Genomic DNA, 13,769 nt, shown 5'->3' on the forward strand with positions numbered 1-13,769 from the left:
GTGACGCCTGTGATTTGGTCTATACTTCTTCATTAAACGCGTGCAGGTGGTGAGCTAGCTGGCAAGCGCTGCACGTGGGAATGTCATTTTTGCAAGGGCTCTGCTGTGTCTGCGCCGTGGCCATCAATTTCCCGTCTCTTCCGCAGGAGGCCTCGCTGGGCGTCGGTACCTCTGCGTCAGCCCTGCCCCAGTTCTGGGAAAGCCTCCTTGGCCTCCTGCCTGGCCAGAGGCCAGTGGGTCCCTGGACACTGGCCTGATCTCGAGGATACGAACCCCTTGGAGTGGGGCATTCCCTCCTCTCTCCTGCCACAGCTGTCCCTTCCATCTGCAGGGAGAGTTTCTGATGTGGGGTCGCTTCCCTGCTGCCCTACTCTCTCCTGGTCCAGATGCTTGTATCCGGATCTCCTATATAATGGAAGCTGGCAGGACCGTTGGACCCCACACTCCAGCCGGGGCAGGGTGCAAGCCCTCTACGTGGCTGCCACTGGCCTGGTCCTCGGTGGGTTAAAGCTGCCCAGGGACCTCTTCGGCCAGCTCTGCCGGGCTCACGGGGACTCACCACTCCTCCCATCAGTCCCACCACATCATGGCTGCCGAGCCTCCCATGGCTGGTTTGATGTGGCAGCCTGGCACATTTATCCCTTAGGGTGACATTTAAGTGATTTATACTATAATTAGTCCCCAAAACATGAAAAATAAGTAATATTCAAACTTAATTATCTCTGCCCTTTAGAAAAGAATGACACATAAAGTGCCAGAAAAGATGCTCACAGCTTTCAGGTTCTATCTGTCAAATGGTTATTTCTGTTGAGAATTAGGCCTGTGGCTAGTTGGGTGATTTTGGCCCTGGAGGCCCAGTATGCACTCTGGCTAGACTGTGCCATCTGGCCTTGTTGAGGAGGGCCAAGGGGCTTTGGTGGGGCTGGCACCTGCACTCACTTCCTCCCAGACATCAAGGTGGCAGCAGCAGGCTCTCCCATGGGCTGGCTGGTGGCTGCTTGGTTCCTGTGGGAAGTGGAAAGGCTCGTGGCTGGTAGGCGAGGACTGGATAGGTGAGAGCAGAGCCCTGGGGCCACCCACAGGGCAGCTGCCTTGTGTTCTCCTCGCCTGTGTCCCCTCCTCCCGCCACCTCTCTCATTCCACATTGTTAAGACTTTGACCTCGGGCTGGGTACACGGAGACGTTCCCAGGTCTCAGGTCTGCTAGGTCTCTGCTGAGGCCTGACCACCAATACTCCTGAGCAGGGCAGGCAGGAACACGTTTCCTGGGGCATGCCTTGGCAAGGTGGCTTGGGTGAGCTGGGAGGGTTAGGATCTCTAACAGGAGTGGAGGTGGAAAGGTCAGTGCCAGGGCAGAGTGGCTGAGATGTCCCTCTGTAGGGAGCATGGAGGCTGGCCTTGAAGGCATGTCCTTGGCACTTCCCAAAACTTTTGGGAGTCTGCTTTCGATGCCTCTCACAGCTGGAGGCGATAAAGTGACTGGGGACCAGAGGTGGGTTGGGGACTTGCCAAGGATGCAGGAGTCTGTCTTGGAACTGGAGCCAGGGAACGTGGACGTGGTGATGACGCTGCTGGCCCTGCCACTTACCTTTCTGGCATGTGCTTTTGTGCATGGCTACGGGGTCAACTCAGTGCTGACAGGGTCACCGCCTGGTAGCCCAGGGTCAGCGAGCTCTCTGCGGGGAGCCCCGGGCCTGGGGCCTCCAGCATCCAGGGGAGGTGCTTCTTGTCAGTTCCTTCCCCGTGGCTGCTCCAGGCGGTGCTAATAGAGGTGCCAGACTTTGGCCATTTAACTTCTGAGTTCAGTCTCAGATGTGGAAAGTAATGCTACTGGATTGTGCAAATTTAATTAATAGCAGGGCCTTGACACTCAGTGCCCACTTCAGAGGAACAGAAAGGGAGATAAAGCAGAGGGTTCCAGGGCCCAGAACAGCCCGGTGCAGTGAGACTGTCGTCTCCTCGGCCGGCTTGCCATGTGTGGCTGTGCATTCCCTGCTGCTGATCCCCGAGGCCCACCCATCCCTCCAGTCTGTGCCCTGTGCTTCCCGGCCACAGTCTGTCTGGGATGCTTGTTTGGGTTGGGTGGAGAGGGAAGGTGGTGCAGGACTCAGAGAGGGGCCTGGGATTCTGTGTCCTGGGCAGCAGTGCTGCTCCTTGGTGTCTCAAAGGCACGTGGGGCTCACTCTTCCAGGGGGTCATCTCTGAGTCCCTAAGTACTCTCCTTCCCCTGTCCCCTCTGGGCCTCCCCAGTCACACTGTCCTTGGCACCCCACCCTCTGTCATCTGCTCACCCTTGAGAAGCCGGGAAGCACAATCTGGAAACCATCTGCTGTTTTCCCCTGAGGCCTCTTTCGGATCTAACACTTGGTGACTAGAATACCGTGCGATCACAGGCAGGATGGGGGTAACCCCCGTGCTGATGCCCAGGCGTGGGACGGTGCGGACGCGTGTGTGTGCGTCATGAGACTTGGCTCATAACACTCTCCCCCCATGCTGCTAGTGCTCCTTCTCTGAGAGCTCCGTCACCAGCAGTGGCATTGACTCCTCTGCTGACCAAGAGGCTGAGGGTGGGGGGGTGGTGCTTGCTGGACTGGCCGGACCCCTGTCCAGGGCAGCCCTTTGTGAGCTGGGCAAGAGCTGCCCAGCCTCCTCCGCCCTGTGTCTGTCTTCTCACCGGCTCATTTTTCAGGGATGATGTGTAAGCTCGAGTGTTTCTCATCTCGGTGAGTAATACTGACATTGACTTCTTTAAAATGCTAATTTTTAAACTTTCCTCTGAAGAGGCTCCAAGGGGGCCTGGGAGGCAGCTTGCTTCGTGCCCCGAAGGTTGGGGCGTGCTGGCTAGTTTTCCACTGGGCTCGCCCTGGCAGTGGAGGCAGAAAGTTTGTCTGCAGCTGCTTGCCGCAGGTGGCCAGGGGCGCGAACTTGAACTCGGAGGAAGAGCGGGATCAGCTGGGGGAGGTCTAGAGAGGCAGGTGTGGTTTGGTCCCCTCTCCGTGGCCCAGTGCCCTTTGCCCCTGAGTTTGTGTTGGGCAGGCCCGCTTGGTGCGAGGTGCCAGCCTGGGCAGGGATGGGCCCAGGGCTTCATGGCCTGGGGTTATGGGTGGAAAGGCAGCCTGTGCCAAGCAGTGGCCAAATCCTGACCCTGGCATTCCTTGTGCTTTCCTTTGAGGATCCACTCCAAGGAGCACTTCAAGGAGAAGTATGCCGTGGATGACGTCCAGTACACAGACGAGGTCAGCAGCGGCCGACTCCTCCTCTCTGAGCAGCTCAGGGCTTCGGGTCACCTCTCTGCTCTGGATTCCCTCTTCTCCCACTGCCACAGCTTGGCTGGACGTCATAGGACGCCACCGCCTGGCCACCAGCACCCCCAGCAGTGCCCTTGTTGGGAGTGAGCAGGCAGGAAACATTTACCTTGGACCTCCCCGGGGAAGCCCCTCCTCTGCCTGGCCAGTGCCCCTGATTCAGTGGCTGGAAGTGTCTGGTGCCTGGGTTGTGGCCACTGAGCTGCACAGGTGAGGGCGTCTCTGGAAGGGTCTGATTGAAGTGCCCCCCCCAGGCTCTGCCTGGGCCTTCATGTGTCAGGAGGCCCTCCCAACAGGCCCTCGTCAGCTGCAGATGCCACTGTCACAAAAGCCCCAGACTACGAGAGGCCCTTGGAGTGGGGTGGGTGGAGGTCCCCTGGCTTTAGTCCACTTCCTAACGTGGTTGCCCAGTGGGGTCATGTGGCCTGGGTAGGTGTGTGACTGTCCTCCTGGGGCTTTGAATCCGTCCCGCATCCAGGAGTCGAAAGGGCCTGCCACTGTGGAGAGCTGAGAGCACAGCTGTGTACCCCTGTGGTCTCCCTGGGCATCAAGGCCCCCCAACACTGCAGCCACTGCCAGGCACGCAGGCGGCCTCTCTGCTCTGTCCCTGGGTGTTGTTACAATCCCTGTGCTCTGTGCAGGTCAGTGCTGGGTGGAACATAAACACCAAGAGGTTGGTGCCTGCTGCTCGAGGTTCAGCCCCGGCCTTGCAGGATCAGCTGGATGAGGTCCTCCTGTGCCACATTTCCCCAGACAGGGGTTGCCTGTGGATGCACCCTAAGAGCTGAGGGTGCAGTGTGGAAGCGGCCAGAGGAGCCAGCCAGCTGGAGGCCAGCAGCTGCCTTCCCCTGGCAGGACACAGGCTGCATTGGGGACGACAGTACTGGGTGAGGGGCAGCTTCCCTGGATCCTGGCCAGAGCCACATCGCTGTGAGGAGCCAGCATGTCTCGGCCTGGAGTCGGGGGCCCCCCTGGTTTTCTGGGGGACAGACAGCTCACCTTGATAAACACATGAGCCCGGCCCCAGGCAGGCGAGCATCAGCACCACCCTGTGTACAGGCAGCGCTGCTCCACTTCTGCTGACCTGGAATGCCATGCCCGCTTCTCTGACTGCCTGTGTCCTACCTGTCTGCCAAGGCCTTATGCCACCCCACCACCTGCCCCCCAACTCCGGTCCCCACTGACACCACTTCCCTGGCTCTTGGGACCGGTTGTGGACATGGTGGACACTGGCTGTACCCTGTCTGTACTCTGCCGTTTGCCGTCTTGTATTTGTCACTAAGGCCTGGGTGTTTTTCTCAGACGTTACTCTCATGCTGCCTGCCTGCCAGGGATGTGTGGTCCCAGGGATGTGTGGTCCCAGGGATGTGTGGTCCCAGGGATGTGTGGGCAGCAGAGCTGGTTGAGAGCCAGGGGGATAGTCTGGTGCAGAAGGTGACCGCATGGGTGAATGGTTGTCACAGTGTGGTGGTGCCCAGTCGGGAGGGCGGCGGTGGAGGAGAGCAGCTCACATCCACAGGGCCACGGTGCCTGCTTCTGCAGCCCCTCCCACCTGGTTGGATTGTGGAGAGAGGGGGGCTTTGGATGGATCTTTATTTTGTGTCATGTGATTTCAAAACCAAGTTTTGGGGGTGACTCGTAGCATCTAAACAGTCTGTTAATACACATGTGACCTGCTGTATTGATCTGTTTGGATATAGGATCTCAAATAGTCTGATCGTTTATTTGCATGCCCCAATGAGGTCATTTGCCATGTGCCTTGTATTTTTGAGTCCCAGTGAGGGAGGGACCTGCTCATCCGTAGCTCTCCTTTGGTTCCTGACCGTCTCCTCTGGCAGCTGTATCCTTCCTGCCTCCATCAACTGCACTAACATTATTACCCTTTGAGACCTTGACCTTCCAGGTCTCCTTGGTGAAACCTGGCGGGGGCAGCCTGGGCTGGGCCCTGGGGCACGTGCTCGCCTCACCAGGACTTGGCCCACTGAGTCAGAGCACCTCTGTGCTGCAGCCTCCCCAGCTGCAGTCTGACAGTTTTGCTTTGGTGACTGGGGGAAACTCAGCTCTATTTATACTGTGATTTCTAGGGAGAAAGAGAGCTGGCCTCCACATGCGGTGAAACAGAGGAGGTCTTGAGTGTCAGAACAGAAAGCCCGTAATGATGGTGTCAAATGACAACCCCACAGACCAGCTCCTTCTCAGTCTGTGTTTATGAAGCAGGATCTTAAACGAAGGCTTCAGTGAGTTCAGAGGACAGACTCTCTTTCGGGTTCAGGAGCTTTCTGCTGTGCCCCATCATCGTCATTAATCAGTCTTGTCATGGTTCTTATTGGAAATGGGGGCTCCTGTTGATGGTGTGATAGGTTCTTTCCTCTGGGACGGCACCTGCGGGTTCCAGAGACATCGACAGCTCACAGGGACCCCCTCATCCCTCCCGCCCTGTCCCGTGGTGGGCCTCAGCTCTCGCCCCGTCACAGAGGAGGGCCGAGGCTCAGAGAGGTGAAGGGCCTCATCCACGGCCCCACAGCCGGGAGTAGCAGAGTTGGGCTGCGACCCCAAAACCTTTGGGCCCCAGAGGGCCTGCCCTCCCACTCTGCACTTGCGCTGTCAGATACGAGCTGGTGCTGTGGGACACCCCTGTGGAGTGACCCAGCTCTCAAGTGCCTTGGATTTTCTGTAGCTGGAGAAGGAGCCTGACCAAAATACAGACTGCTGGACCACAACACCTGGGCTGGGAGGCGTTGGAGATGCCTGGGGCCTACTCCCTCTTGGAAGGTGACGGGAAGGGCTCCCAGGCCAGTTCTGCGGTGCTCGGCCCCCTCGAACTTCGAGCAGTCTTGCCCATCATGACAAATCACAGATGGGAAGCAGCTGATAGTGTCTCCTCTGAAAGGAGGCAGGAAGGCCCCACCCAGGCCACGGCTGGTCACTAGATATCACCTGTAAGATGCCACTGTCTGATGTAGCAAACCTGGCTCTCTAGTTTCCTCCTCCTCGTGGGTGATCCTGAGTTAACTACTCAGAAGGTAGACTGGGGGCTGGCTACCCTGGGAAGGGGGCGCTTGGGAGGAGCTTGAGAGCTGCTTCCAGGCATTGCCAATAAGGCGCAGTGCACAGGCTGGTCTTCGTTACAGGTGGGAGCTGGCTGGTGAAGAACGTTCCATGCACTTCCTCTCCTTCATGGCACTGGGCAGATGCTGGAGGTGCCGGGGTCGCTGGCTCAGACGCAGGCAGCATGGATGTAAGAGAAATCGTTGTGGCACAGGGATGGATGCCGCCACCTCCCAGCCTCGGCGTGGAGAGGCATCGGGGAGTGGTGGGGTCTGTGACGGAACCTCTGAAGGGACAGCCGCTACGTGGGACTGCTGGCCCAGGGTTGCTCGATACTCTGATTATTCAGGAGTAGCTGCAAATCCATATTGTTTGTGATCTTTCCTGATGTTTAAGTTTCAGAAACAAGGTCAGATTTTGAAACACATTGCTGGCCACCAGCATACACCCTTGTTTCAGGATGCAGGAAAAAAAGTTCATTTTGAAAAGCTTTGGGGCTTGCAGGGTGAAGCCCAGCTCTTGCAGTAGTGCATGCTCTCCTGACAGCGCTGGTCAAGGGTTGTCCAGCCTCTTTCTCTGGATCATCACCCATGAAGAGTGGTCTGCAGGCTGGTCATGGCACTGGGCATGAGGGTGCCTGAGGTGTCCCCAGGGAAGGACCTTTGTCTCTGGGGCACTGATAAATTCTGTGTGTGCCATCCACCTCCACCCGCCAGAGAGGCCAGGCTTCCCGGGAAATCGATGCTGCCGTGGCGTTAAGCAAGGCAGGGGCTTCTAATGGTGCTGGTTTGTGAGAGCTGATGGGTCCCTGGTGACCACGCTTTGTAGAAGTAAGGCCCTATGTTGACAGAGCTGTGCTGTCCTGTGCACCAGGGCTGCATTTTGAGCTGGGCACACACAGCCATACCATGTCCCCTCTACTTCTGAGGCAAGAACCAGGGTTTGCTGATGAGAATGTGGTTCTAACGGGTCTCCGTGGGGAAGGGCGGCTGGAGCTGCCAGGCTGGGGAGGGTCTGCAGCCGCAGAGGTAACCAGGCCCACTCAAGCGACTGATCAATAAAAGATGTTGCCCTGCCAGGACTAGCAGGTACCCGGCTGCCTCTGGGTCAGGCCTCGACCTGTCTGCCTGTCCAGCAGCACTGTCAGGGCTGCCTCCTCCTGCATTATTCCTAACCAGCACGTCCTAAGCCGTTGCAGAGAGAAAACCATCAGCCCGCACATTTGTTATCCTCTCCTCTCCCAAGGACAATAGCACATACAGTCCCCGAGTGTGTGTGCGCTCTCTTCGTGGCCGCCGGAATTGATGGATCGTTCTGTGCTGATGAATGTAGACCCTTCACGTCCACGGAACAACCTCCCTGGGCCCAGCACATGTGTCTCTTTCCTTTTAATGAGCCTCCCACTCCAGGGCCTGGGGGAGTGGCCAGGACTCAGCCGAGCAACACAGAGACCCAGGAATTCAGTGGTTCTCAAAGCAGTTACGGAGTGAGTGCGGCGGGTCCGGGAGATGGAGCCTCAGGCACGGCTGGTGGGAGGTGGCTAGGACACCTGGAGGGATGTCTGGCAGGAGCATCAAAAACCGTGACAGAGGATATGGTTTTTCACCTAGCAGTTTCAGAGTTTTTTCTTTTTTTAAAGAAAATAAATTTTTATCGTAAGGAATTTATCATAAGGAAATGAAGACTTGCATAAGCTCATTCGTCGTGGCATTATTTGTAATAGTTAAGTCACTAGAGAGAATTTGTGTCCAGTAGAGGAATGAATAAATCAGTTATGCTGTATCTGTATATCGTTGAAAAGAGACAGCCATGGGTTCCACTCTGGGCCTTGCTCCTGTTCAGCCGTGAACTTGGGCAAATTGCGTAACCCAGAAGCTTTCTCACTGCTGAAATCTGGACCTTTGTAGCCCTGACTTCATGGGTAGTTAAATGGGATGACATCTGAAGTGACTGGCACAGGCCATCGTCAAAGGTTCATTGGGCGTTTACCATCCTGGTGGTAGTGACTGGTAAAAATGGCATGTTTGAAGGATATTTAATGGCAGGAAGTAGGTGGAGTGTATAACCTCACATGATGCAGATGTCGTTCCAGATCTCTGTTTTTGTCTGCAGAGATAAAGCCTCAGGTTGGGATCGTAGGTATATTTTCTCTTTTTACAGTTTTCCATATCTTTCAGGTTTTTCTCTGAGAGTCTCGGTATTAAAAAGCATGTATGTACATGTATGTGAAAACTTAGCAAAATGTGCACGTTAAGTCTGTGCGGTATGGAGCATGTCGGTGATGGCTCAATGAAGCTGTTAACGCAGCCAGCTGCAGATCCCCCACCTCTCGCCTGTGTCGGGGTGTTAAAGAGTTTAGAGTGGAGTGGGGGCGGGCACGGGCTGCACAGAGGAGACTGTTCCCTGGCCCAGGGGGCTCAAATGCAGTAGGGGCTGCGGTAGCCAAGGTGCAGGACGGTCGGAGGGGTAGGGACCCGGAGAGGAAGGAGTGTGGCCACCAGGGTGGTTGGCTCCCGTTGGTGCAGATGTCATGGCTCCTGCATGTGACACTTTGCCAAGGGAGTGATGGCTGTCAGCAGGGCAATAGAGGAGAGAGTGGATGAGCTTGCCTGGTGGCCAGGGCTTCGATCCCGAGTACGAATTGAAGTGACTAAGATGAGGAGAAGGCGTTCCAGGCAGAGGTGAGAGCCTGAGCAAAGGGCACGCTCAGTGAAGGGGTTGGGGAGGAAGCAGCCAGCATGCGGGGGTGTGGGGCCTGAGGGGGCCGCTGTGGAGGGATGGAGAGTGGGGAGGTAGGGTAGGGGCCTGAGGGTGGGATTGGGGACAGCCAACTGTACATAGTCTAGGACATGAATGGAGGCGGGGAGGAAGGTGTCTGCTCTGGAGACGGGAGGCTGGTGAGGCCAGTGTCTGAGAGGTTGCTGGAATGAGTCTTCGGTAGGAACATGGCAGGGACAACAAGGCAGGCTGACCTTGGAGGGTGGGCGGGTCTGGCTGTTCGGATCCCAAGATCTTGTGGGGCCTGGAGGCCGGGCAGCATGCCCACATGGGTGGGCCATGTTCATGAGGGTGCCAGGTTCAGGTTTGAATCCCTCTCTGAGCCTGGGCAGTTGTGTGGCTTTCAGAAGTCCCTTATCCTCTGTAAGCCTCAGTTTCCCCATATGCAGGATGGGGACAACAACAGCCCTGCCTGTTTTAAGGATCCGCTCGATAAATCGCTTCTTAATGCTTGCTCTAAAGTGGATTTTTCTCTCCGACCTTTCAGATCGCCAGTGTCCTGACGTCACAGAGCCCCTCTGTCCTCCTCACCTTGGTAAGTGGCTGGTGTCCAGGGACCTGGGCATGTTTGGGTGTGGGGAGGGCTTTTAGGGAGCTGCCTGCCCCTGCAGAGGTCGCCCCATAGGGAGGATTGAGAGACCGAGAGGAGCGGTCATTGGTGATAAGCAGTGACACCTTCTCAGTCTGAACGTGTCCAGGACCATGTCCTGGATTCTCCAGTCTCTCTGGGATGAGCTGTGTCCTGTCCTGGTGCCACAGTGGACAAGACACCACACCCACCCCAAGGGTTAAAACCTGGGAGATGTATTCATGTCAGGCTGAGCTCATGGCATTTGTGGATGTAGAGTGTCAGTTATCAGTTTGCTTTTACCCTGTGTCTCCTCCATTGTTAATAGGATTTGAAAAGCACACCCTTGGCTTCTGCCCGGGAGCTTGCTGGGCTGTGTGGCGTCGGACTTTGAACCCGGGGCACTGAGTGACCAGGGCCTGCCGCAGCCTGGAGCGGGCGGGGCGCTTGGTGGGCCCTCGGGCTGTGAAAAGCTTGGAGAAGAAGCCTGCTTTCTTGACCTTCAGTGGCCTTGGGGGCTTCCAATGTGAAGCATTTACAAGCGTCTTCCCTCCCAAAGTCACCCTTCTCTTCTTTGCTAATCGATTTTTACAGAAATAGTTTTTCTTGGTTATTTTTTTTTTTGGCACTTCATGTGGCCTCTCTCTTCCTCTCTGCTGTTTTGATGGCTGAACAGGAAGGTTATGTTAGATGATTGTGGTCACAGATGGTCCCGTGTGTTCTGTTTGGGGGATACAATTAGACATCGACCTCACGTTCCGGAGGAAGAAAGGCCAATTTAAAATGCCCTGCCTCTCTGGGGATGGCACATTTTTCTCTGAATCCCTTGCTTTGTCCCCATTCCTATCGGAGTTCCACTTGCAGTCTCCTTACAACTAGGGAAAGGAGAAGAGTGTAACACAGGGTCCTGGTGTCACCAGGAAAGGCCCCTCCTGCCCGAGCCGGGTCCTTCTGCGCCCTGGAAGGGCTGGGTTTGACGGTGCTCTTCAGGACACCGTCAGCAGGGAGGTGTGCACGTGTGCGTGAGAGATGGGCCAGCCAGGGAGAGCACAGGGTGGGGCTGCCTGTGTGTGGGCAGCCTGAGCTGATGTCGGCAGAGTGCTCTGAGGCCGGAGGCCTTGCTCTCCCTGCTTTTCAAGCTGCGACGGGAGAGGAGGGCCTGCTTTTGTGCTGGGGCCCAGCTTCAAGTTACCTGAAAGGCAGGAAGGGATGGGTTGGCCTGGCTGGGGTGGGGGCTCCTGATTCTTCCCCGGTCCTGAGCCTGGCTGGAGGAGGCAGGCCCTCCCATGCAGGCCATGGGGACACCTTGTGGCCCCATGTGACTCATCTGTGCCCTCACCTCCCACTCTCTCCCCAGCGCGGCGTCAACACCGACAGTGGCAGTATCTGCAGGGAGGCCTCCTTCGAGGGCATCAGCAAGTGAGTCCTGGGGCCCCGGGGACTGTCTTTCTCCATCCTCCACCTGCTGACATCTTCACCAACAGGCCTTGCCCAGTCTGCACACTAAACACGAAATACACAAACAGGAGGACGCTGAAAAGGAGTTAGATTGGGCATTTCAAGGAAATGTTTGGAAAATAAATTGCCTAAATTCTCTTCAACCTTTACGTTAAGGAACAGGTGCCACTTCTCTGTCGAGCTCTATAATGAAAGTGCAGGCCTCTCCGAGTGTGCAGGGAGCCCTGGCCATTGTGCACGCACAGGCGGCCACTGTCTTCCCTCTGGAGACCTGCTCTGAGCTCGGTGCTCTTTGTTTTTATCAGTCCTAGCCCCAACCTCTCCCAGCCCACTCGCAGCAGCTCTCCTGTGTGCCCTGCTGCCCCAGCCCCAGATACGGGCTCCCTTACCTGCCCTCACTCCCCAGTTTAGCTCCAGGCCAAGACCCAAACCCCGTTCCCCCTTCTCGGCCTCTCCAGACAGAGGGCAGCTGTTGGGCCCAGGGAAAGCGGGCCCTCACCCTCCTTGGCCCCTCACACCCTGACCCCTGGAGAGTGCTGCCTGCCAGCCATTGCCTGTGTCCCTAGGCTGCCTGGCGACTGGCCCTGGGGGTCTGTGTGGCCTGGAAGCTGCAGGGGCCATCTGCTCCTCTGGTCTGCCAGCAGGGCAGCCCCCAGCCCCTCCCCCCATGGTTCCTCTGCACACCATGACCTCTGTTGTCCTTTGCTGGACCGAGGCAGTGGCAGAGGAAGCGTCTTATAATTATGTATGAGCCTAAGCCACGGGAGTTTGTGGGTATGCGTGATGTAGGGGTGATTAGGGAGGATTATGCGCTCATAAATATGTATCAGTTCTCCAGTGGTAAGAGTGGTGGAGTTGGGGCAGCGGGTGTCAGGTGTGCTGCTTTTCTTTGCATGAATCCCCCCATCCTCTTGGGAGTTTCTCGGAGCGGCGACGCCTCCCACGAGGGCAGTGATTAGCCCAGCCCCGCTTGTTGAAATGCTGGCCACGGAGCCGCTGTCTTTCCTTTGCGGGGGTGGGGCGGGGCACAACCAGCCCGCTGCTCCCCATCCTGGGCCAGCCTCCCCTGGGCTCCCCAGCACTGCCAGGTGTGGGTGCCAGCGCTCTGGTGCCCTGCTCACCTGCCTCCACTATCACCACAGAGTGTCTCTACTGTCTCTGTTCTATGGCCAGGCCCTCCTCCCATGAGGAGGGCCCTGAGCTGGGAGGAGGGAGCTGCCACACTGATTGGTTCTGTGACCTCGGCAGAAATGGCCCTCTGAGCCTCGGCTCCCCACCTGTAGCATAGAGCTGCTTGGGCTTGTCTGAGGATGAAACGAGACCTGCTCCTCTGGAGCCTGGCGTGGAGCTGGTGCTCAGTAAACAGTTGCGCACAAGCACACCTCTGTCAAGCTCCGATGCCCCTCTAGGGCTCAGTCTCCCCGTCTGTGCAGTGGGCCAGGTGGGCTCCAGGATCACTGATGATAAGATTCCCGGATGTCAGTGAGCTGTGGGGCTTCTCGGCTGTGGGGTCTTTGCTTGCCCGCTCCAAAGTCTCTGCTCTAGAGAAGACCTCCTCAGCACCCTGGGGACAGGTCCAGCCATGGTATGGTGGGTGTGCTTCCTGGATGGGAGCTCAGGATGTGGCCGCTGAGAGCAGAGCTCTGCTGCCCTCTCCCTAAGGTTTCCTGGAGAGAGGTGGGGGTGGGGGCCCCAGGACGTCATCGCTGTCAGTGGGTAGTGAAACTGAGGCCTCACCCTACTCCCTGGGAGGAGTCCTTCTGTGAACTGACCTCCCCCCTACTCAGCAGACCCTGGCCTCTTGAGTCCCAAGGGCCGCTGCCAGGAGCCCGGAGGATCCTGTGCTTGGCTGAACCCCCACCCCACCTGGCCAGCCTTGGGGGGCTTTCTAGGAGAGCCGGGGACTGCTTAACTTGGCACACTCTCCCCGGGCACGAGGCTAGTCCCCCTCCAGCCCATGGTCCAGTCAAGACTGGGACTGACTGTGGGGCGCTCCCCAGGCCCCTCACCGCTGGGCTGGCCCAAGAGCTGCCCTCCAGGCAGGAGCTGGGGGATTCGTGTCCAGCCCCGTGTCGGCTGGGTTTGCTGACTTGGCTGCAGTGCTGCAGGTGTGTCCTTCCCCTGTGTCTCTGCTTCGGGGTCCCCGGGCCTGCCTGTGGTACTGCCTTCCCTCCTGTCCCCCCGGAGGCTCGTCCCTCCGACCTCCCTTGAGCCTGACATCCCCTGTGGCACCTTCATGTGGCTCCGCCCTCAGGGGTGGCTCCGCCCTCAGGGGTGGCTCCATTTGGGGGCCCCCACCCTGCAAGCTGTAGGCACTGGCCTCAGGCCCCCTGCCTGCCCTGCCCTTTGGAAAGTGATGTCTGTATTCCTGGGGTCTGGGTGCAGCTCAGCCCCCTGCCTGCCACCCACCCCGCTGCCAGCACCTCCGCCCTGCCACCTTCTGCCTTCTGTGCCTGGCTGGGGAGGCCCTTGTCCTGGAGGGCGGTTGTGGCTCAGCGACCTCGTTCACAGGCCTGCTGTGAGCGTCTCCTGCTGTTTGCTGGGGATAGTAAGAGCCTGGTTCCTAAGTAAGATGAATCTTGCTGTCATCCTCCTTTCCACTGCTCAGCTGCT

General features: G+C 57.6%; 1 protein-coding gene across 2 annotated transcripts in view; it reads left to right on the forward strand.

Annotated features, from left to right (window-relative positions):
- The window catches only part of PEPD (peptidase D), a 119,093-nt gene that overhangs the window by 15,666 nt on the left and 89,658 nt on the right, over positions 1-13,769 (forward strand). For both annotated transcript variants that reach the window (XM_046681643.1, XM_046681644.1), the window contains exons 4-6: positions 3,172-3,235; positions 9,618-9,665; positions 11,056-11,117. In XM_046681643.1, coding sequence (XP_046537599.1) covers positions 3,172-3,235; positions 9,618-9,665; positions 11,056-11,117 — 174 coding nt within the window. The remainder of the gene's footprint in view (positions 1-3,171; positions 3,236-9,617; positions 9,666-11,055; positions 11,118-13,769) is intronic.

This window comes from Equus quagga, chromosome 13 (genome assembly GCF_021613505.1).
Source record: "Equus quagga isolate Etosha38 chromosome 13, UCLA_HA_Equagga_1.0, whole genome shotgun sequence".
NCBI lineage: Eukaryota > Metazoa > Chordata > Mammalia > Perissodactyla > Equidae > Equus > Equus quagga.